Below are 26,418 nucleotides of genomic sequence, written 5' to 3'. Positions count from 1 at the left end.
ATTCATTAATTAAATGTTTTGGCTTTAAATTAAATACATTTTTGAACAGTAAAAAGCTACAATGCCATAATACAGTATTTGCCTTCTTCCTGATTTTTTTTCCATATTTGTCATATTTGCTTATAAAACATAAAAAAAAAATTAAATGATGATTTTATTTATTAAGGGGAAAAAACTACAACACCTCAAAAAGTAACACATCATGCCACAATCTAAAGAAACAAAGTCACAAAGCCATTTCCTAGGCTTTAGGACTCCAGCAAACCACAGTGAGAGATATTATCCACAAATGGAAAAAACTTGGAATAGCGGTGAACCTTCCCGGGAGTGTCAGCCAAAATTACTCCAAGAGTGCTTCAATGACACAATCAGGAAGTCACAAAAGAACCCAAAACAAATCCTAAAGAACTGCAGGTCTCAATCTCAAGCACAGACATTATGTGCTAAAGTAGAAGTACAGATGCTAGTGTTAAAAATACTCCAGTAACAGGTGAAGTACTGATTCAACTTCTTTACTCAAGTAAAAGTGAAAAAGGACAAGTTCTGAAATCTAAGTAATAACACAAAGTTAGCATACCTCAGTTTGTTTTGCAGCGCATGAATGCAAAAAATTACTTCACATCATATGCAGATAATATCTGACTTTAAAAAAGAGGACTTACATGTACACGAACAGGACTGCCTTTCATTTGTTACTGTTAGAGCTCAAATCGGTTTGACGTTTGTAAGGCCGGCAGTAACAACAAATAATGAGTGCCCTCAAATGTGTTAAAGCAAAAGTATCAAGTTTTGAAAATGTAACTAGTAGAAAGTTCAGATATTTGTTTAAAAATGTGGGGAGTCACAAAAATAAATACTCAAGTAAAATACAGGTACCTGAAAATTGTACCTAAGTACAGTAACAAAGTATTTGTACTTTGATTCATCCCTCCTCTGTTAAGGTCAGAGTTCATGATTCAACTACAAAAAAGAAAATGAGCAAAAATAGCGTCTGTGGGAGAGCTCCAAGGAGAAAACAACTGCTGACCAAAAAAAGACAAAGGTTCGTCTCATATTTGCCAAAAAATATCTTGATGATCCCTCAAGACTTTGGGGAAAATATTCTGTGGACTGATGAGACAAAAGTTGGTGTTTTTGGAAGGTCTGAGTCCCATCAGAGTCAGCATAAAACTAACACAGCATTTCAGAAAAGGCACATGGATGTGGTAGTGTGATGGTCTCGTGGTGCTTTGCTGCTTTAGGACGACGTGCCATAAGTGATGTAACCATGAATTCTGCTCTCTGCCAGAAAATCCTGAAGGACAATAACTGATAGTCTGTTTGAGCCCCGAAGCTCAAGCACAGTGCAGCAGGACTATGATCCAAAACACACCAGCAAGTCCACCTCCGAATGGCTCAAATGGGAACTGAAGGTTTTGGAGCAGCTTCCCACATAGCACGGAGGTCTGGCCCGGATCTGGTGTTAAGCCGGCACTGCTGGTTGACTTCTGGCATGGTAAGTGGTATGTCATTAAGATATGGGCCAGGCTTGGCGTAGATGGCACTGTTTATATGATGGCATGCCACATTTGGCCCGATTGTGGTTCGGTTTATGTGGCCAAGGCTCATAGAAAACACGTCTGGCCCGGATCCAGCATCAAGCTGGCACTTCTGACTGACTGGTGTCATGGCAGGGTGTATGTCAACCAGATCTGGGCCACCAAAGGGCCGTCATTCTTTGCGGTATGTGGGCCATGTGTAACCACATTGTGTGGGCCAGATCTGGGCCATACCAATTTTGCTATGTGGGTTAGTGAAACTGTGGGCTTCAATTCAACTGAGATGCCTTAAACACGGCGTTCATGTTGGAAAACCCCCCAATGTGGGAGAATTAAAACTATCTCCAAAGAAAAGTGGACCAAAAGTTCTTCCACAGCGATGTGAACGAGTCATTGGCAATTACTGCCAGCAGTGACACAACCAGTTGTTAGGTTTAGGGGGGTAATTACTTTTACACATAGAGCCAGGTAAATTTGGATAGCTTTCATTCCTCTTTAATAAATGACATCATCATTTTTACTCAGTACATTTAAGTACATATGTATTTAATCAGGTTATCTTTGTAAAATATTAAACCATGTTTGATAATGTGAAGCATGGACGTGTGACAAATATGCAAAAAAACTAAGAAATTATGAAAGGCTTTCACAGCACCATATGTGGAGTTGAGCAATTTCACTGAATTGCATCATTTTTCAGTGTCAGCTACAGAAACAGGCCATGCTTGATAAGAGCTCACCTAAGTGCTAGAGTGCTGGAGTTTACAAGAAATCTTGTGTAAGAAGTGCAGTTGGCATGAACCGTCTTGACCACGTGTCAGTGCAGACAGACAAAATTAACAGGTTACTACACAGGTTACCCGTGTGGGTACAGCAAGTTCTGGGTCTCGTTGTCACATGGCTGCCCGTTGACTCAAAGCGTACCATGCCCGATCCACTGAAGTTTACCGCGTTGATACTCGTCTGGCCCTGCTGGACCCCAATAGGTGACTCATGTCAAAACAGTTTCAAGAGTTATACAATGCTCTCCAACATCGCTGGCAACCGTCAGCAACAGCTGGGCAGGACAAGTAGCAAGTCTCGGCTCTGCATTTCATCCCTGAGCAACACTTCACTGATTAATCACCCTCTCCGAGCACACTTTCCACAGCTGATGAGAACTGCATGAAGCTCCAGATCCTGATCTGCTGAGGTGGGGTTCCCCCCACTCCCAACAAATACTCTGATATCAGGGAAGGAGATCCATCACAGTGTGATTTATATATTTACAGAATCAACAGGCCTCGACCCTTTTTCATGGATTGATCTTTAACCTGATTGATTAAACAATAAATGTGCTGTGATGTTGCTCTCCAGTGGCTCAGGATTTGCTGCAAAGACAATACAAGAAGCATGGATTCATTGAGGTCCTGATTTTGGATTTTTCTTGCAGTGAATCTTGTTTAAATATCCGCACCAGTACCTGTTTACTGGGAAGAGCTTGGGTACTTTGCTCCCAGCTGCTTTTGGGAATTCAATGAGTATCTGGCCTCGTTCCTCCCACTGCCTAAACACTCACAGGCTGAGCACCCTTGTTCTGAGTTCCCTGCAGCTGTCCTCTGGGTGTCAGAACAGCTGGATACCAGACCTGATGATGATGGTGATGGTGATGGTGGTGGTGCTGCACTAGCAGCAGCAGGCGTTTTCCCCAGCTGCTGGAAAGCCCGACTGCTCACTGTGTTGTCTCTGGGGAAGCTTCACTCAGGATAAAAAACAAAACTGAACTGAACATAATGGGAGGGAAAAAAATCGAGCGGAGGCAGCCGGGTCTGCTCACTCTGGGAACGCAGGCTGTGGAGACATAACCTAAACAAGCACAAGCTCTGGAGAGTGGAGCGCAGACCTGCAGGCCGGTGAGGGTGGTGCATGGTACAACACATCACTGCACATTGTCTCACACCTCAGACACCACCTCCTCCTCCTCCTCACCCATCCACCCCTTGCCCCCCTTTGGTCATTCAGAGGCAGTGGAGGATTTCGCGGTATGAACATGTGCTTATAACACTGAGCCTATTCATGCCGTCTGCCCATTCATCATCAGCATTTAGGGAATACAGGCAGGACTGTTTGGATTCTCAGCACAAGGCCGCTCCAAAATATGAAACCTGAACCCCCCGTCTGTTCAGTGCGAGCACGGGTGGAGTAAACATTTAGTGCTCATGCCTGAGGATTTGGAGACCACAATTGTTCTGTGCAGCACTGAAGTATTTCTGGCGGAACGATGGCTTTCCTTCAGCCTACTTCAGTTTGAGAAGCGTTCTTTTCTCAGAGGCTGCCAAGACGCATCTCTCAAACATTTTATCCTCCCAGGCAGCTTCACTGTTCAGAAACACAAAAGAATAAATGCGATCTACGTGACTTTTTCAGCCTCATGCTTCTTATTTCTCTGGTCTGCTTCCCAGAGATTTTATAAACCAGAGGTGGAGCCGAAGTGTAGCAACAGTCACCGCAGCCTGAAATCAAGTCACTAGAAAAACTCAAGTAGAACAATTTCTTTGTGTGCATTGTTTCCACTGGGACATAATTTAAGAGCGCAACAAGACATTAAACATCTGAAGACTTGATCCCAGTGTCCACACTCACAGTACTGCGCAGACTGCAGAGGCTTAGGGCTGTCCAATCATCCACTTCTGAACTTTTATACACATTTTCACTGGATGTAGTCTCAGTCTGTCTGTTGTACAGACACATCAGGTACACCTTGTTGCTGGTGAAATGTAGCATAGATTCAATAAGGTGCTGCAAACATTTCTCAGAGATTTTGCTCCATAGCATCACACAGTCGCTGCAGATTTCATGATCATCATTTCAGATCATGCACCAGAAGCTTTTGATGCAAGGCAAGATAGATCCATACTGTACTTTAATGTTGTTTACACCACCTTCTGAAACTACCCTCTAAATATCACAGCAGAAATCAAGACTAAATCTAACATTCTACTTTGGTGAGTCTGTGTAATTTTTAGCCACAGATTCGTGTCCTTAGCTAACAGGAGTACCACCTGGTGTGGTCTTCTGCTGCTGCAGCCCATTTTTGTGCATTTGGAGATGCTCTTCTGCAGATCTCATCCACTCAGCTGTTTGGAGTGGATGGGTTACTATTGCCTTCCTGTCAGCTTGAAGCAATCTGATCATTCTCCTCAGACCTCTGGTATCAACAAGGCATTCTCACTCAGAGAACAGGATGTTTTCTCTTTTTCAGACTGTAAACCCTGGAGATGGTTGTGTGTGAAAATCCTATCAGACGAGCCAGCCTTTCCCATTCTGATGCTCAGTTTAAACTTCAGGAGCTCATCTTAACCATGCCTAAATGCACTGTGTTGCTGCCATGTGACTGAGCGATCAGATATTTGAGCACCCTAATGATGCAGATGCTTCTTCCTGTTCATCGTCCTCTTGTTCCACAGCAAAAACTCAAAAGTGATGCGATGTGGAAAGAAAAAACAGCTCAAAGAAGCAGCCTCAATAGTCAGTTGTTATTTTCATTAAAGTGTCAGACAGAAGAGAAGCAATCACAGCCTATTGCTTAATTCAACACTTTATTTTTTTTCATTGGAACTGAATGACTCACTCTACTGGCGTTTTCCATTTGTTTGAACAAAATAAGTCTTCAGTCACCACTGGACCTGGTGACTTGTTAACATGAATGTGTTCACAGGTTCGGTCCCTGGCAGTGTTGATGGCTCTTGGCCCTCTCAGCGTTTGTTCACATGGCGTTTTTATAGAGGGTAACGTCTCCAGCAGCGGCTCTTCATTTCCCCACAGGCGAGCAGACCGCAGACTTCCTGGAAAAGGCTCGGTGGCCCGTTTGCAGAGCAAGTGCCAGTGAGCCTGGCACAGAGGCAGGCATTAGGTGACCTTTAAAATCAAGTCATATTTGTTAACTGCAACAAGTAGATGGATTAAGCATCTCTTGACGGCTTAATGGCAAAACACACAATGCTAAAATCTCCAACAACATAGCTATGAGCTAGTATATTAGAGGTAAGACCCTATGATCCCCTATGAGCACGCTCAGCTGGAAAGAAAAACTCCCTTTTAAGAGGGAAAAACCTCCAGCACAACCAGGCTCAGGGAGGAGCAGCCGCTGGGGGTTGAAGGGAAAGAGAAGAGGGTGAAAAACGATAAGACAGAGACAAAACCCACAGTATGAGAGAGAGGATAGAGTTTAATGACATGCAGCAGGGATTTATAAATATACAGGAAGCTATCAACTGGGATTTTCCCACACTACCATCTATGGGATTTATCGTCCAACCGAGCAGCAGTTCTCTGGGTGAAAATGCATCCCTGGTGCCAGAGGTCAAAGGAGAGTGGCCGGACTGCTTTGAGCGGACTCAAATAAGTCCTATTTTCCTTTAGTTTGCTGTGGTGGTGTGTTTATACCAGGATATGGTGGGTTTACAGACACAGAGAGTGGGTGTGAGTAGGTAAACCAATTCAGAGCCACCTAAAAGAATGTTATCTATACAGGAGATGAGTGGGAGGGGTGCTAATAAGAGGTAAGATGCAAAAGGGTCTGGTCAGTGATTATGGGATACAAGGCTACAAGCTGACCATCTCCATCCCTTTATTGCCTGACTTCCTGCCCTCATCCCAAACTGGCCCCGCCCCTCCCTGAGCCTGGTTCTTCCAGAGGTTTCTTCCTGTTCAAAGGGAGTTTTTCCTTCCCCCTGTCACCAAGAGCTTTCTCACAGGGGCTCGTCTGATTGTTGGGTTTCTCTGTATTATTGTAGGGTCTCTACCTTACAATATAAAGCACTTTGAGATGACTGTTGTTGTGATTTGGCTTTATATCAGTTGAATCAAATGTAATTGAATCAAATCTATTGATGGCTGCTTCCAGCAGGATAACGCAGCATGTCACAAATCTCATTAATCACAAACTGCTTTCTTGAACAACACAGTGAGTTCATCGTACTCAAATGGCCTCCACAGTCACCAGATGTCAGACCAGTAGAGCACCTTTAAAATGTGGCAGAACAGGAGATTCACATCATGGATGTGGAACCAAGAAATCTGCAGCCACTGTGTGATGCTGTCACGTTAATGCATCTGCACCCTACTGAATCTTTACTGTAAATACTTGTCTTTACTGAGTGCACCTATGCTATAGCCGTGCAGTGGTAGATTTTAATCCTGAAGAAGCTGCATAAAATACATAAATAAATAACAACTTAGAAACAACAGAAATGTTACCTGTAGCATAGAAACTGAGTTACAGCCACTATCCACATCCACCTAGTCTCCAGCATGACTTCCGGGTGGGAATGAGTGTTTTGTGAGGCTTCTACTCCTTTCTGAAAATTAATTGCAAGTTTCACTGCAGCTACAGCCGAACAGCATCATTCGCCGCCATTTCACCTTGTGTTATAAAAGGTGTAGGAGTTTCTCTGCACAGCAGGCTGATGCTTTAGAAGAGGCAGGACAGCTGAAGCGAGGTGATCCTGGGTCCGCGGCAATATTGAAAGGGACTCGTGCACTTTGTTCTTCAGAGATGTTTAACCGAAGAGTGTCTGGTACAATTGAGTTAAATGATGGTGGTGCAGACACTACTGAAGAAGCAGGAACATTAGTTTGCAGCAGACTAAACACATAGGTTGGCCTATCTCACACACACACACACACACGGGTACGCCTATAAATCATCTGAAGTGGTGGGCATGACTGGCCTGCACGCCTTTCATTTAAAACAGCTGCAGAAATAAACGTCCTGTAATTATTAAAGGTGGACCGAGACCGAGGCACACAGTAATGGACTTGTGTTGAGACTGGCACCCGGATGGATTTATTACTTTACTGAAGGGGCAACTGACAGCATGAACAAGCTTTATGCGCTCTGAATTTAGGTGATAAAGTAACCAAACACACAGACTCGTGTGAGGATTAAAGCCTTCAAATCTGGTGCAAATGAATAAAGTTAATAAACTATTGACCTGCACAAAGATCATCTGAGCTGCTTTTTCAGGTCAAGTTTTTAACCTCTGAGTAAATACCCAGAGCAGCCCTCCCTCTGCTGGACAGACAGATTAGACGCTTTATTTTGATTTTCCAGGGAAAACCGAATCAGCTCGGTTTTTCAATAAGAGACTCTGAAGAGAGAAGAGAAATCATGATAGCTGCGTCTCTTACAATCAAAGGAACATCTACAGATGTTTATTAACAAGCTGTGTCATAAACAGAGAAAAAAATTGAGGATTTTTGCCGTTTTTAACATATTCATCTTCCTCTAATTAAATTCTTGTTTCTTTGACACTCGTTTTTTGTAGAAAATAACCGAAATCCAGTGTTTGAAAATCAGAAAATTACCATGTGTGATTATTTTTGTCATTGACTGGCACCCGCATTCAGTGTGAAGTACAAAAGCAGCTGTAAATTAGCTGAAATTATACATCAGAAGACAAACGAGTCAAAGCATCAGGGCCTCAGCTCTCCAAAATCAGTTTTAGACCCCCTTCATCATCTTGTAATCAAGCTGTCTCAAATCACAGATTATCCTCTTTACAGGAAGCAAAGTATAATAGGCCAAAGCTGAGACAGTGTCACGATAACGAGTGTACAACAGCCGAGAGGAGCATCTGAGTCTTTAAGAGTCCCTGTGAAAGAAGAAAAGTCCTTTGGGCTTGAAGTATTGTTGTTATTTATTACATTTGTCTGTTTAAACCTTTTAAGGACATCTTCAGTCACTTTACAGGTCCCCTACTAGTACTGGTTTGGACCCGCTTCTGTTCCTGAGCTGCTTTAATTCGTCACGGCAGAGATTCGACAAGGTGCTGGAAACATCCCTCTCAGGTTTTGGTCGATGTTGACATGATAGCATCACACAGTTGCTGTAAATTCATAATGAGAATCTCCTGTTCATTTGAACTCACTGTCATGTTATGGACTGGTGTGTTATCCTGCCAGAAGGAGCCATGGGACATGCGGGCTGAATGGTTGGACGTGGTCAGCAACAACACTGAGGTAGGATGTAGGATTTAAACGATTCTCAGCTGGTACTCAGAAGCCCAGTGTGCTAAAAAAACATATGCCCCACACTACTACACCACGAGCAGCAGCCTGAACTGACGACACAAGGTAGGATGGATTCACACCAAATTTTGACCCTAAGATCTGAATATTGTGTAAATGGTAGCCTCACTCTCCTCTTAGCCGACAGCTTTACCCCATCTGGTTCACAGTTTAACCATATTGTATGTTCAGAGATGCTCTTCTGCATATCTTAAATGTAAGAAGTGGGTATTGAGATTGCTGTTGCCTTTCTACAGCCATCTACTACCACTGACTGGATACTTTCTCCTTTTCAGACTATCCCCTGTAAAACCTCAGAGATGGTTGTGCAGAAAAATCCCAGCAGATCAGCAGTTTCTGAAACACTTGGACCAGCCCGTCTGTCACCAACAACCATGAGTGGAATTTAGGATTCTCTAGTTTGATTTTAAAAGGAAAGAAAACAGAAAAGCACAAGTTTTTTCTTTCTTCATGAGCAGGCTGTGAGTTAAGAAAACCTCTCTGTCGTACAATAACGTAACCTGTTAACAGTGTCAAACGGCTTTTTGAGGATTTTAATGAAGTCAAATGAAGAACTCTGGTTAATCAAAATAAAAGAACCAACACTGAGCTGAATCCTCAAGTCTGTATGTATTGAAATCCTTCCATATGACAGGTATAACATACAGTACGTGTATATTGGTGTACAGACAGGCAATTTAAAAAAGGGGCTAAAATTATTGAACGATACAAAGAACAGCATATACAAAAGCTTATTTAATGATTCAAGTACCTTTAACTTTATACTTCAGTCCTCTGGAGAATTCAAAAGCATCTGTACAAAATGTACAAGAATTGTATCCCAAGTTTCATCAGCCCCAGGTTTCCTCTGCGTTTAACATCTTACTGTATGACGTGTAACTTTCAAAGAGAAGACAAGTGCAGGAGAAGCGAGGAACACAGAAACTCACAGTACAAAACTTCCATCAGTGAATTTGCAGAAGTCGTATGTGAAGATTTCACTGAACTCACCCGGAGGCGTCTAAACTGGATCAATCAGGTTAATGTTTCAGCTCAACACACGAGAGGACGGAAACAACAAATGTCTCACAGCGTGTGCATTGTTTACTAACACATCCGGTTCGCATCGCTCTGAGTTTACAGGTCTGTCATTTTCAAAATATATTCCCAAAAACCTGCTAACAAGTTTCATTGAAGGGTCGGTGTAGTTTGCTCCTAATTATAGTAATGAGAGACTGTGTGCAGCTGCTGAACCTCCAATTGATTTCATTTACATGTCTGAGTAAACCTCGGCCTCTGTGCTTCAGCGAAAACCATTCAGTGGATTTATATTTAATAATCATCTTCTGTATATTGTTAGAGGCAGGAAACAGCACTCCAGTGCTGAATTCAGCTGGTCTAAACACGCACACACAGCAGATTAATTGGAATGAAAAGCACTGATATTGCTTATAGATTCATCCATGAAATAAGAAGATGCTCATTTTCAGAATTTTTAGTAGTCTGCTGCTTTTTAGTAACACTGTCAGGGGGAAATGTGTACTTCCCAATGAGTTGGCGAGAGGTTTCTGGCAGTCGCGAGTCGAAATTGATCACAAATGCATATTATATAAAGTTGCTTTGGTTGCTAGCAGATTGCCACAGTTGTCGAAGTCTGCACAGAAGATGCTGAGTACTTTTGAAATGGTAGTAAATCTTGATAATGAAATGAGACAGTTCAAAGTATTATAATAAGTCAGTGGTAAGGCACAACTTCCATATCTAGTTTGTGTCGCACTTTTTCGAGATTCACTAAAACTCAGCGCTGTTTGCAGATGACTATGCACCGCCCATGCAAAGTATAGGCGATAATTGCAATCTAATAGCAACCAAAGCAACTGCAAGGAGCTATCTGATGCACAGTCGAGACTGTCTTTGGGACCGCCAACAACAACTCGTCAGCCGGTCAGAGAATTCACATTTTTCACTAGCAACCAAACCGAACACCAACCTCGTAACGAGGAAAAAACAAAGCCAGCAGTTGCATGTTGATTGCACTGAATTTTTTGGTGTCAAAGACCAAGCATGCAGTACCCTCAACCTTAAGGGTGACCACTTTGGCGCAGGTTACCTCGAGGGAGGGAACGCGTCTCCAAAGAAAGTCGGGACACGGGCTGACTGCAATCACTCTCAGTTTGCTGAGGGTTTGCAAATAACTGCTTTTCTAGTTGATACAGTCAGTCTGCACCAATGAGGGCGACTCGTCTGTGATGCACATCTTTACAATAGGAAACTTGACTCACCTGGTCGTTAACCGGTTGTACCGTGGTTATATTCCTATATCAAAGCAAGGCTGCTGAGCACCTGTGTCATTTCGCAGTTAAATTGCCGTCCTGCAGCAACTACATCGTTATTTATGAAAGAATTACTGCTCCAAATGTAAGCGATTTCATGCAACTGCCAACATGACCCCATTTAATCACAAACTGATATCAGACTGACTCCAGCATCTTAGTGCTTCCCGTCCTCAAAGCTACAACTATTTCAAAGACAAGTTTCACACAGTCGCAGCAACATTTTGGTACAGCCACTGTTTTTCGTGTGACTGCAGCATTAGATACGTTTCAGACAACTGCTAAGCTATAAAAGACATTTTACCGAGCGCTGCTGCCGTCTTATTAAAGGGCTTTTATAATGACCGACAGCCGACTGGTTTACAACAGCAGGAGGTTTTGTTTTGTTTTTCTGACGAGCTGCTGTGAATGTTGAACCACTCGACTGGTTTGACCAGCATTAACTTTTTTCTTTTTGTTTTCATGGATCTACTCTGAGAAAATGCCTTTACAATAAAAACAGCTTTACACTATCACACCGACAAACACCTGGAAAATTATCGACCCATAAAATAAAGCGTTACCTGTATCTACACAGTTAAATCATCCCAATAATGACCGATGGTTTTTGAAACCACTGCAGGTACTTGTGAGAAATTACATTTCTAAAAAAGAAAAGCATTTAAAAATCAAGTCAAATCAACTATTTAACCTTACATGTGAATTCATTCTGGGTTTACTGCTGTCAGAGATCACTGTACACATCAAAGCCATAACATAAAATCATTCGGACACTTATGAACTTGCTGATGATTCTCTAAAGAAAAACTTACATTAAAAAAAATGCTGCGGCTCATTAAGAGAGTCCCAGTGAAAGGAGGAAGCACTTAACAAAAAGCATGAAACAGAGCCTTTAAAAGTCTGCCATGGGCTTACTTCTCTGTGCAGCTCTGATGCACCACACCTTTAACTTTATTAAAAAAACAATAACTGTCCTTCACCGTCACAAAGTGTGACAGCAAACATTTAGCTCAGTCAAAGTAAGCGACAGCCTTGACGGCAGCTCTACATTCAGTCTGAGTGTAATTATCATTTGATTTAAGACTATGTGAATCCTTCCAAAGGCTTTAACACTGTACCATTTACTTACTGTTATACATCCTATTAACATGCACAGTTTGAAAAAAAATAATCCATTGTCGAAGCTCCCCTTCACTTGAACGAAGCACTGGCCTTGCTGAAAATGAACTGATGAAAGGGAGCTTTGGCTACATTAGATACGGTCGCTGGCTTTGATGTGGCCATTTCCGAATGAGTGTGAATGGGAAGTGGACATCATTCCAGCTTTTGTTTTTGTGAAAACAGCCCTTCTGACCACGGGTGGACGGCGCTCGTACTGCTAGTAGCGGTTCAGCTTTTCTGGGTCATTGGAGGCCATGTGGGTGAAATCCTGGAAAATGTCCTGGTACGTTTCATCTCCTGTAAAAACACGAAGGAGAAAAGAAATGAGTAACAAAACTTTTCTTTTTTTATTTTCTTAGGAAACAGTGACATACATAGACTGTATATAAAAGATGGACATTTTTGACCTTTTTAAAAAAGAAAACTAGACAAACAAACAAACAAAAGGATTATAATTTACAAAAATACATCATGTTGTATTTAATAAGATTTAAAACTAGCGACTGAAACCATAAAGTCATTTATCAAGGTCACTTCTGTAGGTTGTCTTTTTTGCAACCAGAGGGGTCGCCCCCTGCTGGTCATGAGAAAGAATGTCGGTTTAAGGTACTTCCACAAAGCAGTGAATATATGCTTCAGAGTTAAATCTGCACCGCCTTAAGATGTGATTATACTCCGCTGAAGTAATGAATCCTTCTTTGAAGACCACTTTAAGTCCACTCCCTGGGGGGGCGGATGTGCAGCTGGTGTACTGTAAAGTCCCCGTTCCTGAGTCTGTGTGGTCACAAAAAACAGAAGCGTGGCATCCCCACAGACCCTTGCAGTCCAATCTATATCGCTCAACATCTGTCTTAAATCTAGCCGTCAGTAACCTGATGTGCACCTCCAAGAAATGCATCTGTACATCGTGTTAAAGCAGCTGCAACGATATTTATTGGCCTGTTCAGCACCGTCAATTCACTTTTTCCACCTGAGTTTTTTCTTTTTTTAATTCATCAGTGAGAGAAAAACAATTATTGCCTCAATATAACTCACAGATTTCAGTAAATTCCTGGAGAGAGACTAAGAAACTATTGCAACGTATGTGAGGTACAAAACGTCCAAAACGTAAGGAACAAATATGTTTGCCTCTGGAAAAAAGAATGGTGCCAGGATTTCATTTGTTTCTATTGTAGCTGGCACCGCATATAAAACACAGACCTACTGTAAAGTAATCACAACATAATCCCAGATTACAGGCCTGAATACTGGCAATCATGCCGGCCACTTGCCACTTGGGTAGGTTAGGTTGTAGGCTTTACAACGATTCACCGAATTCGTCTAAATCAGCCACGAAACCCTACGCCGTAACCTGAACCTACACCTCCCTAAAAATGAACTGTGATTGGCCCGTTTAGTACATCCAGCTACTTCTTCTGTCACCATATCGCAAATCAAATGAAAGAGAAACGATCAATTCAGCAATGCGCTATCTCCAACTAGTGACGTTGTGGCAACAGTGGCACCCCGAACACAGGTGCCACGTAAGTGGTTTTTGTAATTTCCACGTTTGCGGTTTCACTTTCAGCCTCATCATCGGACAGTTATCGCAAGGGTACGGCCAGACGTCTGCGTGCCTGCCTGTTTTTGTGACTCCAGCTGCACAGACTCTACATGGGACTCAGACGTAGACGTTTAAATTAAGCTCAAGCTTCACTTCCCAGACAGAATTATGGAAATTATGTACATCTTTTATATACAGTCTATGACAAAAACACTTCAATGTAGATACATTTAAGAAGGAAAAAAAACTGTTTACTGGACTGCTCATAACTTATGTTCACTATAAACTATAAAGTATTGAGTATTGAGTATTCAAGTTGTCAAGACTACAGTGATCATAAACCACAATGCAGTGGAATTTCACATACGCCCTCATCGTGCAGGTGTAAAGCAGGTAAAACATGCACAGAGTTTTATGCAAAGTGGGGAGGGGTCTCATGCAGCGACAGTGTCATCAGTGTCAACAAGAGTGAAAAAGAAAAAATAATTAGCCATACCTGTTAAGAGTGCTGGCGTGGTTGCGAAATATGAAACAGAACAATGTAGAGGGGAGAAAAGCGGCGAAGGACAGAAGATGCAAAGAGGCAAATGTTTGAGGAAACGGTCAGCGAGGCCCTCGTTAGCAACTGGACACAGACTCGGAGAGAAAAGACAGCCGACAGACAGCAAGTTTGTTTCATCAACAACTGTATTGTGTTTAAAGTGCAGGAGTTTATGTACAAAAATACAGTTGTGTTGGCCTCAGCACCCCAAAGAAAAGAGAGAAAAGAAGAAAGGCACAAACTCTGGGGAGGAGAGTGAGAAAAGCAAAATACAAAAAGTGACAGAACAGATTTACAGAAAAGAGAACGTGAGAGTGTGTTAGGAGGAAGAGAGGAAAAATTCCACCTTAATCAGATCAGTGGTTCTCAGTCACTTTTAAGGGTAAATTTCTCGTTTTGGGATTTTTTAAGAACACGACATGATGTTGTAAAAGAATAGTATTTAAAAACATCTTAAAATTATTTTTAAAAATCATTTAAATGCCAACAAATATTAAACCGAGAACCACGGCTCTGCACTTCAAACACTCGAGTCAAGAGAACTTTTTTAAAGAGAAAAGAAAAGAAAAGAAAAGAGGACTGATGAGGTCACCTCTCCCTCACATTCATTAACCCTGAATATCCCTCATCACTCTCAGCACTCATCAGCTGATTGGAGGGTGCTGATGAAGAGATGCTGGAGCACCAAACATGTTTTTAAATCTCCTTTTCTGCTCAACACAAACATCCTGTCATAATCACTGCTAACAAACCTGCTGCTGACCTGTTCGGCATCAGCAGCAGTTTCTAAATCAGTCTCAATATCAATAACCATCAATAACCATTAAATAAACAACAACAAGACAAAAGAACTTCTAGTTATTTGTTGTAAGGTCCAAACAGCTACTAACAGTGCATCTTCCTCCAGCTCTGCATTTCGCCCTTAGTGTAAACGCTCCGTTCTTCGAGAAGAAATGAGCTCAGCCCTCCCCTTCCTGTGTGTCGGCACACATAAATGAACAAATCCTTTTGCTCCACAATCGCACACAAACATTTCATAGAGAACTACTAAACACCAGGAGAACTTCATCTGTAAAACATAATCACCGATCTCTAACATCCAGGCACATCCACACACAAATCAGCGATTAGAAACGTCGCATTGACGCTCTGCCCGCAGCAGGGGGCGCTGCTCTTTCAGTGACCGTTTCATCAAAGTGCTTTGGTGCCCTCCGAGCAGTCGGGGGCAGCATGAGAGAGAAGATGTGGGATGAAACTGGGGTACAGTTCAATCATTCATTGCCTGTCAGCAAACCTCACTCTCCTCTCCATCTACATTCATTTTGAATACCCAGATTTTTTTCAATTTCTTTGTTGTTTTTTTTAAATAATAAAGCTCCCATAATGATTAACATGAATATAAGCCAGGACAAGCAGGTGATCAAAAGCTATACATGGTTACATGTGGATACGTTTCTAGACTATTGCACTATTGCTGCTTGAAATGTACCATCTTCAAATCCACTAACATTCAGGACGATTAGTGCAAGGGCCCTAAAAGTCCTTTTGTCTTACAATTCTGGATTTCACATGATTTCCAATGAGCAAGCACACTACAACCAAGACACTCAAAAGAAAAGTATGCGAACACAAGAGTCCTCATGGCACTTACTGCTGTGCAACCAGAGTCACTCTAAAAACATCATTTACAGCATGTACAGTAAGAATACCTAGACTTACTAGAGTCATCTCTATAAAAGAAAACTGCTCTAAAATAGACTATCTGTCATGTAACACCAGAAAGATGCGTCATTAAATAGTAAACAGGCCTTGACAAGTAGTTAAGACTTCAAATAAGAACCATACAGTCATGGGAAAAGGTACAGCAGTTGCATAACCATTAACAGGAAGGTGCATAAATTACTTCTGAAAGGTCAGTTGGAAAGGAAAAAGATTACAGACACGCGCCACGTCTCTCAAGACGATTTTAAAAAGTATCATTCAAAAAGTCTCGATTATTGCCGGATACTGTAGTAGAAACTGCCCTCCCTCTGAGGTCTGAGTGTCACTGGATACTGGTGGCAGTTACCGGGCAGAGTTATTTATTTATATTTATATACATATATATTTATATATATATATATATTTTTTTTTTTTTTGCAAAGATACTGTGACTGCTGGCAGAAACACAACAGGAATTTAAAAATAACAATTACTTTAATCAAAACACCAAAACAAAAACCTACTTTCTAATCACCTCTAAAACCGAGGAAAAATATTTTTGTGCTATCAGTAACTTGACATGAGTAACAGTCACTTAAATGGAAAAGGTGGATGTTCCAGTTTGGAACAAAAACTCTAATACTGCCCAGAGTCGATGGCTTTAATCCTGCCGCTGAGGGACACGGTGCAGAGCTGGTGGAGCACCTGGCAGGAAGTTAGCCGAGCACAGCTGGCAGAGTTAGGCTCAGTTCACTTAAATAAGCCAGTGGATTAAATTCCTCTCAATAAAGAAATCGCCCAAATTTTTAACAATACCCCTGAGAATGGATGATCGGGGGTGGTGCTCTTTTAAGTCAGCTGACCCCAACTCTGACACTTGAGCTTTACGTTTCCTAAGCGTCGTTGGCTCAACACGCTGACGGCAGCGGCTGGTTATTCAGATTCATCCAGCTGCAAGCTAATAAACTCCTGCATGCACTTCCTGTACTGCATCTCGGTGGGGCTGTTGGAGTTATATTGACCTGACTGGCTGTAGGGCCCCTCCGCCTCCCGCATCTCCTCGTTCATCTTGGCTAGTCGCAACCTGGGGAGCGAATAAAGAAACAGGAAATTAAAGGTAACAGCACATCTCAATCCACTCTATAATCTAAGATTAATACCACGACACTCACAGCGTGACAATGTCAGCGTTGGCCGCCTCCACCGCTATGGACAGGGGTGTTTTCTCCTCAATGTCTGTAGCGTTTTGATTCGCTCCTCGTTTCAAGAATAAACACACTTGCCTGCAACAGAAATGCAAGTTGTTTTTGGGGGTAAAACATAATCCGTGTTGCATTTGTAGTAATAAAGGTGGGGAGAAGTGGAAACAAACCCCGTGTGTCCCAGCATGGTGGCATGATGGAGGGGTCCTCGGCCCTGAGCGTCCTGTTGGTTCACATTCGCTGCATTTTGGAGCAGAAACTCACAGGTGACCAGAGACCCCTGAAATTTACAGGTGTTTATAATGACACATGCCTTTCTTTCAAGCAGCACAACACAGAGTATGGACTAGATTTGTTTTTAATTGACACACTATGCTTTTAACAGGTAAATATGGAGGAGTATAGATATTAGTATCTGCAAATGTCTCAAACCCAAACTAAAGGAAAGCTGGATTAAATTAAACAGGTGTGATATTGTTTCCATGGAGTCAAGCGCTCAAGTAAATAAGAACGTCTATCTAATTTTTAGAGTATCTCTAAATAATACTGGCGTTCACCACTGCTACCCTGCAGGCTCCTAGTTGATGCACATATGGCAATAATATCCAATTTCTAGGTGACTTCTTTCTTGAGTTATTGCACAAGATATTCAGAAAGCTTGACCTTAAGATTGATGGTCACTGAGATTCTAACTCCTCACAGATTATTAAGTATATATTTAGCCGATCACAACCGCCCACACATCTGCCTACCCGGCAGGGTGACGGAATTGCCCCCATCAGCCTTTTACGACTGAGAGGAAAAAGCTACGAGTTAATTATTTGGCTGAAACTTGACGCATACATCGAAGACAGGTAACACTTTTTTCATCCACCTATGTGACATTAAACTGGTGAAAAGGTTTTAAATCTGCCCGACACTGAATTTAACGACACATGGTACCAAGCTGAATTTACTGTAGCCATACTGACCCCCTGCACTGCCATGATCAGCGGGGTCCTCTTTTCCTCCTCCGTATTGACCCAGTTGACCTCGGCTCCGTGGGCTAGCGCCTCTGCCATGTCCGGCAGGCTGCGGGCGCAGGACGCCCAGTAGAGCTGCAGACCCGGGCTGTACTCCTTGGGCTCATAGAAAACCATCTCCTTACAGGGTGACGGAGGAGGCAGTGTGGCGGGCATGGGCATGGGTGGAGTCTCAGCGGGTTCTAAAAATAAGAAGATGGATGTGAGCAAAGTCAAAGTAATTTTCCTTCTAACTGAAAAATACTATACCTCCTACAACACCTTACAACAAATAGCAGTGTATGTATGATTGCATAGTGCCCTATTACTCTCTCAAAATCTCAGCACAGAAGAAAGCAGAGGTGAGTGTGTCTTACCTGCATCTGCCAGGCTGTTATTGGAGGGGGTGGTGGCCAGCATCTCCCTGCTCCCATCAGCACTGTTCTGGATGCCGCTGTCTGCACTTTTTACTGTAAAACATAGAGTCTAAGTCACTGCTTGTAGAACAACGTGAAGATATTTGCTGAGTGTATAAAATAAAAGGAGCACTCTGCTACTGCTGCTGCTTGTTTCTGGCAGTGGAAAGCAACATTATTCATCAGAGCTTGTTTGTAGCCAATCAATGCGTTTGCTTTTCAGCCTCTCAAACTTATTTCAGCCTGATTAACAGAAACAGCAGGTGTTCCTAATATTTTTTACTCAAGGTGCCGACAGTGTGGGAACAGAAAGAGAACCGGATGACAGATCCCCGCCTTCACCTTAAATTCCAGGTCCCTAAAAACCAAAAATATGACACAGATATATGCGAAAATACCAACACACTAAACAAAACCAAGTGTGAGAAACACTCCCCAGCCCTCAGTCCAAAAGAAAAAAAAGCAATACGGAAAACGTGACTGGATGGCTCATTAGCACGGTCCGTATGAAGAAGGAAATGAGGAGGATGAAGAGTTGTTAGTCCTCAGCCCAACGCCGTGACTTCAAATGGACACAGGGGATGGAAAGCAAGCGAAACACTAAGCTTTCAGTACTTACTGCTCCTGAGCTTGGAGGAGGTGTCAAAGTAGGAGAAGAGTGAGTCAAGCTCGTCAGGACAGAAGAGAGAGTCCCGGCGGGCCTCGGCACCACTGGCAGCAGCTACGCAAAGGATGATGGGAATTTGGAGAGCGAAGGGTGTAAATTGAGTGGCAGGGTGGGGTTATAGGGAGAGGCAGTCAGGGCAGGGGTTAGTTCGGAAGCACAGAACAGCCAGAGGGGGAGGAAAGGACAGAGAGATTTAGAGGAAGGGGGAAAGCAGGGTGGAAGCACAGACAGTTAGACTACTGGCTCGGCTGACGCTGGAAGAGACAGACTCTACGGAAAGCAATGGGAGGCAAAGAGAGCCGAGACATACGCTATTCACACAGAACATGCAGTATGCCAATGGGTGGGCACTTCTTCATGGTAGTAAGCGTCGCACGAGCAAATCCTTCTTCATGTGATGTATTTATTTAGTTTGCTTGTTTTTACTGGAGAAGTATCAAAGTTCTGCTTCTGAGGAAGAAACAACCAAACTCTGAAATCAGAGTTAATTTTGTTTGGGTGCTATAAAATTAATTAATTAAAAAATAAAGACACATTTAAATGAAAAAGAAAACAACAACATGTAAAAAAAAGTATAAAAAAATATTACAAAATATGTTTTGGAGGCACTGACTAACAGTTCGGATCCCGAGGCTTGCAGCTAAGCTAACTGTTGGTCTAAAGCTGTGTTTCTTATTTACTCTGAACTGACCTGACTGCCCTGAAGCATTCGAACCAGGTCGAAGTTTTGGTGTGGGTGGAGGCGCTTTTGGTGGCATGTGCTCAGAGTTACCGCTCAGCCTCTTCTCCTGTTTGCTCAGAGAGACCACTTTGCTGCGAAGCTCCTCGTCTGATGGCCGGCGTACAAATCGACGATCCACATACTTGGCTTTGATGTAGGCCTCCACCTCGTGCCTGTGAGCGAACCAGAAAAACATTTCGTTTATGAAGTGAAAATGAAAGCCGACTGCTGGCCGTCAGTGAGTCATAAGTACAATTTAATGGAAACAAAATAAGTTACAAAAGCAATCTTTTGGTCTGAAATTACAAGCATGCTCTCTTGTAACCCGGTACCTCGGATCTCCCGGCTGTGGTTTTCTTGCTCCAAGCTCCTCTCGCCGAGCTTCATAGATCTGGTTGATTACTTTGTTGCCCAGTTCACACATTAACTGGAAAACATGTAAATAAACATTAGTGGACTAATGTTACTCCTGCCATATATTACTCTTCCTGATCCTTAATGGATCTTATAATAAGGAAGAGTGATAACAAAATAAAAACAGTGTGTGTAACCAAGGCAGACGATTCATGTGAGACGATTTATAAACCTTCTTCGCACTCACCTTTAGCAGTTCTGGTTCCCAAGTGTCCAAAGTCAAAGAACGAACCTTGGAGAAATGCACTCCCAGACTCCTGTCGGTGGCAGAAGCAGGAAAAGAGCAAAACAGTGTCAGCTCTGTGTACTTCAAATTATGAAAGCGATAAAATGTTTTTGTTTTAGCTTCATGGTGAAAACTGTGGTCTGCAGATTCACATGTTTACTCACAAAAACCCATGTACAGTATGGAGAGAACAGATTTATGGACAACACAGTCCCACTGTCTGTGAAATATACAACTGCAAGTAGTGGGAAAGGAAAAAACTGTTTTTGATGTGTCCTCTAAAAATCTTACTAAATTCACACAAATCGCAAAGAGATCCAGTGTATTTTTGGGGTAGCATCCTTGATGATCAATGCTGTGCGTGGGAAGCAACCTGACACTTTTTATCTATATTAAACTTTAATTACATTTACCCAGGAAAATAATTAAAGGTTATCACAACATCCCAAGCAACTCCGTTCACACACCAGTGAGTTTACAGTTCAGAAACCCCTGAAAACATCTGCGCAAAGCATTTACACTGTGATCCCGACGGAAGATTTTATATACTGGAGCCAACATACTTTGCATAACTTCTAGTTTTCACAGACCTAATATGAACTCTTAATGAACTGCATTCCTGCAGTGTGGTAGACAAATAAATAAAATGTTCCAGCAATGTCCCCTAGTTTTCTTGTTTTTTTAACTTCTTTAAATTTTCTAAGCAATTAAAAGTTGGTTACTTAAGAATTTGATATTTTCCTTTAATCCTTTGTTATGTTTTGCTTCATCTTTATGTAAGAAGTTGCTCACAGCAATAACCAAAGACCTGTTATAAGGATTTGCTTATGAAAATATAGCATTGTACCTGTGGATGCCAGAGCACTGTATACACAGGGTGATGCCCAGGTTGATGCTGGCCCAGCGGGGCTCCGGCTGCCCACAGTCGCAGCAGCAAGCATTGCCTGGGATGGCCAGGACTTTCTGCAGGGCACTCTCTCCTTTCAGTGATCTCTCCTTTGGCTCCCCTCCAGAGTCCAGGCTCCCTGTTGATGTGGACGACTTCCTATCCAGCTTCTGACAGGAAAGAAACGGGGAAGATGCACAGACAAAAATAAAGGACAAAGCAGACGTATTAAAATGAGTAAATAAAAATTTATCTTCGAGGGAAAAAATGCAAGAAGCAAACAGTCAATGAAAAAACTTTGTTTGCATAAATCTACACAAATAAGTGTTGCAAAATCAATAGAAATCCTGCCACATTAGTTTTGTGGCTTCAAAGTTCAGAGTCAAAAGACTTTGTATCTTGGCTTTCTCGTGTGTGTGTGTGTGTGTGTGTGTGTGTGTGTGTGTGTGTGGGTTTTTACCTCACTGTCATCTCCCTTGTCGCGGAAGGCGGTGGCGATGCTGTTCTGGACAGCTTTGATCCAAGCCTGTCGCAGCTTCTCTGAGTCTGCCTGCATCATACAGCTCCTGTGGGGGCAGACAAGCGTCACACAGCTGCTGTCAGCTCAGAGCAGGAGTGTCGGCACCAGAAGGCGGGTAGGCTGGTGCTCCACCTTGCCACCTCTTTAAAAATATTCATGTGCTTATTAAGCTGACAGAGGGCGTAACGTCATTGACTCAAACCTACTTGGTGGGTGACACGACTTCAAAGCAGAAGCGACGCTCTATGTCCTCGCAGTGCTTGACTGTGCATAGCCTCAGGTCTTCTACCACCACTGTAGGGTTGTCCTGCGGGCACAGCAGAGGGCTTACATCCAGCATGGTCACAGGCACTCACTTCTTTACCACAAAGGTTATTAATCACAGAACTAGACTCTCCAGAACCATAACATTTTTATTAGGTTGGTAGTGACAAGTTCTGTTGCACTAATAATAATTACAGCTGTGGTTATTTTGTTGTAGCATGATGAAAAGCGCAGAGTATCCAACAAAGCCACAACTGCTCTTGCTCTTTTGACTTTGGTAATATAATCTGGGACAAAATTAAATGTTTGGCCTCTGTGACACAAGCCTAGAGGCCGGTCGGCGAACACCTGGCAACCACAGGCTGCTAAGGACAAATGTCCTGATTGGAGAGTGGTTGCTGGCAGTCACCAGGTGAAAATAGCTGCATGGAGGTATATGGTGCTGCATTGAAACCTACCTTACAATTGCCTGGGTAGCCAGCACACTGACTTGTCTGCACACATGCACCAACTCTTCACTGAGCAGCAGTGAAACTTTGAGACCGTTAGCCTTCAAAATAAAAGTTGTGCCTCACTGCTGCACCCAGCATGTTTACAGAAGCATGACTCTTTCTGTCTCGGTTCACTAAAGCTCGGTGACTAGTTTTTGGTGCAGCACCCTCTTTCTGATCAATTTCATTAGCAACATCCAGCAACCGCTCTCCAACTGGTCAGTGAAAAGATAGTTTTCCCTAGCAACCTGTGGTTGCAGACTTGTCTCTAAACCTGTGGTTGGAGAGTTTTTATATTCTGACAAGGATAAATGTACATAAAGTAGAGATTCATTAAAAAAAAGAAATACTAAACTTTTCCAGTATATAAGAGGACTTTATTGCGAGCTCTTTCTATCAAACACACAGAAACCAGGCGTACAGCTGTGCCGTCTAGTTAAAAATATACAGAGAGATGTTTGCGCTGTAAGTCAAATGCATGCATGATTGTCATGGTGGCCGTGCAGAAAGTCACTTGACATACCTTAAATTTCTTCTGGTAAACCAGCTGATTGTTTTGGATGGTGAACCAGCGCCTGAAAGGAGATCACAAGTTTACTAGAAGATAAAGTCACATGCAAGTGATCCTCCTAAAATAAGATGCTTTGATATCTTCTGATGTGGATGAGAGTGAGTAATCCTAAGGCATGTGAACACAACACACACAAAGACAATAAACTATGGTATTCTGCAAAAGTATATGTTTGTTTGATTCATAACACGTTTATATCCACTTGGGGAAAAAATGGTCAAGAGGAAGCAAAAACCTGAGGCTCGTCTGTATGTTCTCTATTTTATTTGTGTCAATCTAACCTGAGTTACAGGAGTTAAAGCATAAAGATGACAAGATGAATTGAAATTCTTCCGAATTACTGATGCTTACTGTGAATCTTAACTAGCTTTACTCTGTGTCTACAATTAATAATCATTCTCAAAACACTCTTGAAGCTTTTTCTAGGATATCAAAGTGTATAAAACTCTGTAATCAGTTCAAAGGAATAACTTCAAAAACAGCTCTATACATTATACCTATTCCATGTCTTGAAGGCATTGCTGGCCCTCTTAAACAGATAACCCTCCATGGCGATGCCGTTGTCTGTATCCACATTGTACTCCAGCTTTGTGTCGTCATTCGAGAAATCCTGGAAAATAATTAGGAAGGAAGAGAGGAAAGCAAACAACAACTGAATTAAAACAGGAAAAAACACATTAAATCTTCTGATGCTGGCGAGTTCCTCTTGTTTATCTATATCAGGGTTTATCTGTATAAGCTAAGTGAGTGTCACGGCCCCGCTGACCTGACCGACGACTTAAGAACCAGGAAAGACAAACATCAGCAGCCACAGCGTACGAGCACAGGCCAATAATCTATAGCTACCAATGCAATGTAATGTAACACTTGAGAAAGAAGCCTAAGTGAAAAAAAGTATTTGCTAACAATTTTCACAAATCCAGCAACAAGGCAAACCAACAGTTGTTATCCGCGTGCAAAACTGCGATGCATATCAGTGGTCGAAGTTCATATTTAAAATACTGGAGACACGTAGAAGTATACAAAGCAATAAACTGTGGTGTTATGAAGCTTTTATTGCATAGCTTCTTACAGCAGTAGTGACGCACTGCTCTTCAATGCGTAACGCAGAAAAAACAAACAACCTGTGATGCATCCTCTCTGATTGACTCTCAGTCTTACGTGTTGTCATGTGACTGCCCTCTCAGTCTGGCTTTAACTACCAGAGCAGCTGCCACACTCCTAACACGCTCCCAGCTTTCTCAGCTTCAGGTGACACCGGACACCAGAAGCATGCGCGCTTGTGTGTGTGTGTGTGTGTGTGTGTGTGCGTGCGTGCGTGTGTGTGTGTGGACTCATTTTACATCAGGTGTCACCGTCTCCAAAGTCAATTACAGCTCGATACATCAAGATCTGTTACTGTGGCGAGCTGGGGACTCATCCTCTCTGTTGTCCTTCTAGAAAGATCCACAGCCTTTTTTGTAACTCAGACTTGACTCATTCAACCTGCATTAGAAAAGCAGTTACCAGCTCTTTGGGAAAAGGCAAGCTAGTTGAACCTGGTGGAAATAAAGTGCTATGTTTTGGAGTGCTGGTCACAGTCTTTCTTAACTGCTCTGGAAGTATATATATGTATGATTATCTCCTTTTCCATTTCTGTAGAGTTTTTGAGCAACTTCAAAATGTTGTTTTTTTTTCATTACATAGCTAAATCTGGGTTTGGGGTTGTGACAAAACATTACATTACAAAAATACACCACAAAGCTACAGCACAATGATAATCCTGGAAAGTGTTGACACTGTGGGTCATTTCACCAGTCATCAAATGCCACCTGACCATCGCAGATGTGTCAGATGCACTTCTTCATAGGAATTATTTAACATTTCAGTTCCCTAATATTATTAGTTAATTAGTCTCATTAAAAAACAAACAAACAACAAAGGGATGAAGGTTGGGTTGCCAAACATACACAAGTAAATTTATACTGGAGAAAATGAAAGTAAAACTTGTGAGTGTAGTATTAACAATTATCTGTTTTTTTCTAAAAACCTGGTATCATACCTGTTTTTGCTTCCATATTCCAGCTTTAATAAAATAAAAATAATATAATATAACCCTTTAATTCACACAGGGTACAATCAGGTGTCTTCTGTTATTTTGTTTTGCTTTGTTTTATTATACTTCCTCGTTTTTACTGTCTTAAGCCATTTTAAGCATACACAGGTTTTTATGTTTCCTCTGCGCTAAGCACATTTAGTTGTTATGTAATTAAATGTGCTAAATAAGTAAAATTGCTATTAATATCTGTGAAACCATTTACCTGATTTATAAGGCTTAAAGAATATTATGAATATTATAAAATTATGAGAAAGCTATTAACAAAATATCTATGCCTGACCTGTAAAACTGTGGTTTCTACAGGGCTTCAAATCTGCTGTCTGATACTTCATTCTACATTAACTTTTGGTAAACTCCTGAGAGTCCATATTCATATATTCACAGTATCAGATATTACTCTAAAATATCTGAAGCACCTAGCTCAAGCAGTTTTCCAAATAATGGAATTTTGGCTCCTCAAAAAAATGATGCAGGAAAAACATTTAAAATCTGCCGTTATTCCTTCCTCTGAAACATTAATATGATGAAACTAATGACAGCAGGGACCAGAAATTTAAAAAAAAATCCTATTAAAACTGATTCATTTCCCTGGATTTTTTTTCAAGGAACATCTGGGATTTTCAGGTGCAAACACTGAATCATCCATGACTATCTCATGGTTACTTCCTGAATGTAAAACCCCTGTTACAGCCCAAAGATGTAGATGTAAACCCATGAAAAATGCGTCCTATTCCATGTTGTACTGAAAGGATATGCAGACATGCACACACACAAACACACTGGCAAGCACAATTTTCCAGCACGACATACACTGGAATGAGTCGAGTTATTTTGAGTGCACAAGGGGAACAAAACGTGTCTGCGTTTAGTTTCTGACTAGGGACACAATGGAAAGTCCAGGCATTAATAAATCCCCGTCTTCCTGGGGGTGGGACAAAATTTAAGTCACATAACTTTTAACGATTATTCTTTAAACTTCAACAACCAGAAATAGCAGCCCCTAATTTCAGCTTGATGTGTGGTGGCAGTCACCCACACGTCAAACAAATGCTACAAATGTTACTACTAAAGAGT

At 42.0% G+C, this 26,418-nt stretch overlaps 1 protein-coding gene across 5 annotated transcripts in view; it reads right to left on the bottom strand.

Annotated features, from left to right (window-relative positions):
- Positions 1-9,199: 9,199 nt before the first annotated feature.
- The window catches only part of LOC116334658 (arf-GAP with coiled-coil, ANK repeat and PH domain-containing protein 2), a 49,824-nt gene continuing 32,605 nt past the window's right edge, over positions 9,200-26,418 (bottom strand). Inside the window, exons 10-24 of one of the 5 annotated variants that reach the window (XM_031758131.2) lie at positions 23,744-23,856; positions 23,199-23,250; positions 22,127-22,227; positions 21,861-21,966; positions 21,362-21,567; positions 20,476-20,545; positions 20,207-20,301; positions 19,845-20,047; positions 19,106-19,207; positions 18,448-18,540; positions 18,041-18,273; positions 17,240-17,349; positions 17,040-17,150; positions 16,890-16,951; positions 9,200-12,379 (exon numbers count right to left, since the gene is read on the bottom strand). In XM_031758131.2, the coding sequence (XP_031613991.1) occupies positions 12,300-12,379; positions 16,890-16,951; positions 17,040-17,150; positions 17,240-17,349; positions 18,041-18,273; positions 18,448-18,540; positions 19,106-19,207; positions 19,845-20,047; positions 20,207-20,301; positions 20,476-20,545; positions 21,362-21,567; positions 21,861-21,966; positions 22,127-22,227; positions 23,199-23,250; positions 23,744-23,856 (1,737 nt within the window). In that variant the 3' untranslated portion in view covers positions 9,200-12,299. Of the gene's footprint in view, positions 12,380-16,889; positions 16,952-17,039; positions 17,151-17,239; positions 17,350-18,040; positions 18,274-18,447; positions 18,541-19,105; positions 19,208-19,844; positions 20,048-20,206; positions 20,302-20,475; positions 20,546-21,361; positions 21,571-21,860; positions 21,967-22,126; positions 22,228-23,198; positions 23,251-23,743; positions 23,857-26,418 lie in introns of all 5 variants that reach the window. The other 4 variants (XM_031758130.2, XM_039598832.1, XM_039598834.1 and 1 more) reach the window with 4 other exon arrangements.

This window comes from Oreochromis aureus, linkage group 15 (genome assembly GCF_013358895.1).
Source record: "Oreochromis aureus strain Israel breed Guangdong linkage group 15, ZZ_aureus, whole genome shotgun sequence".
NCBI lineage: Eukaryota > Metazoa > Chordata > Actinopteri > Cichliformes > Cichlidae > Oreochromis > Oreochromis aureus.
Note: the sequence above shows the minus strand (reverse complement) of the source record. Positions and strands in the feature narration are given on the sequence as shown.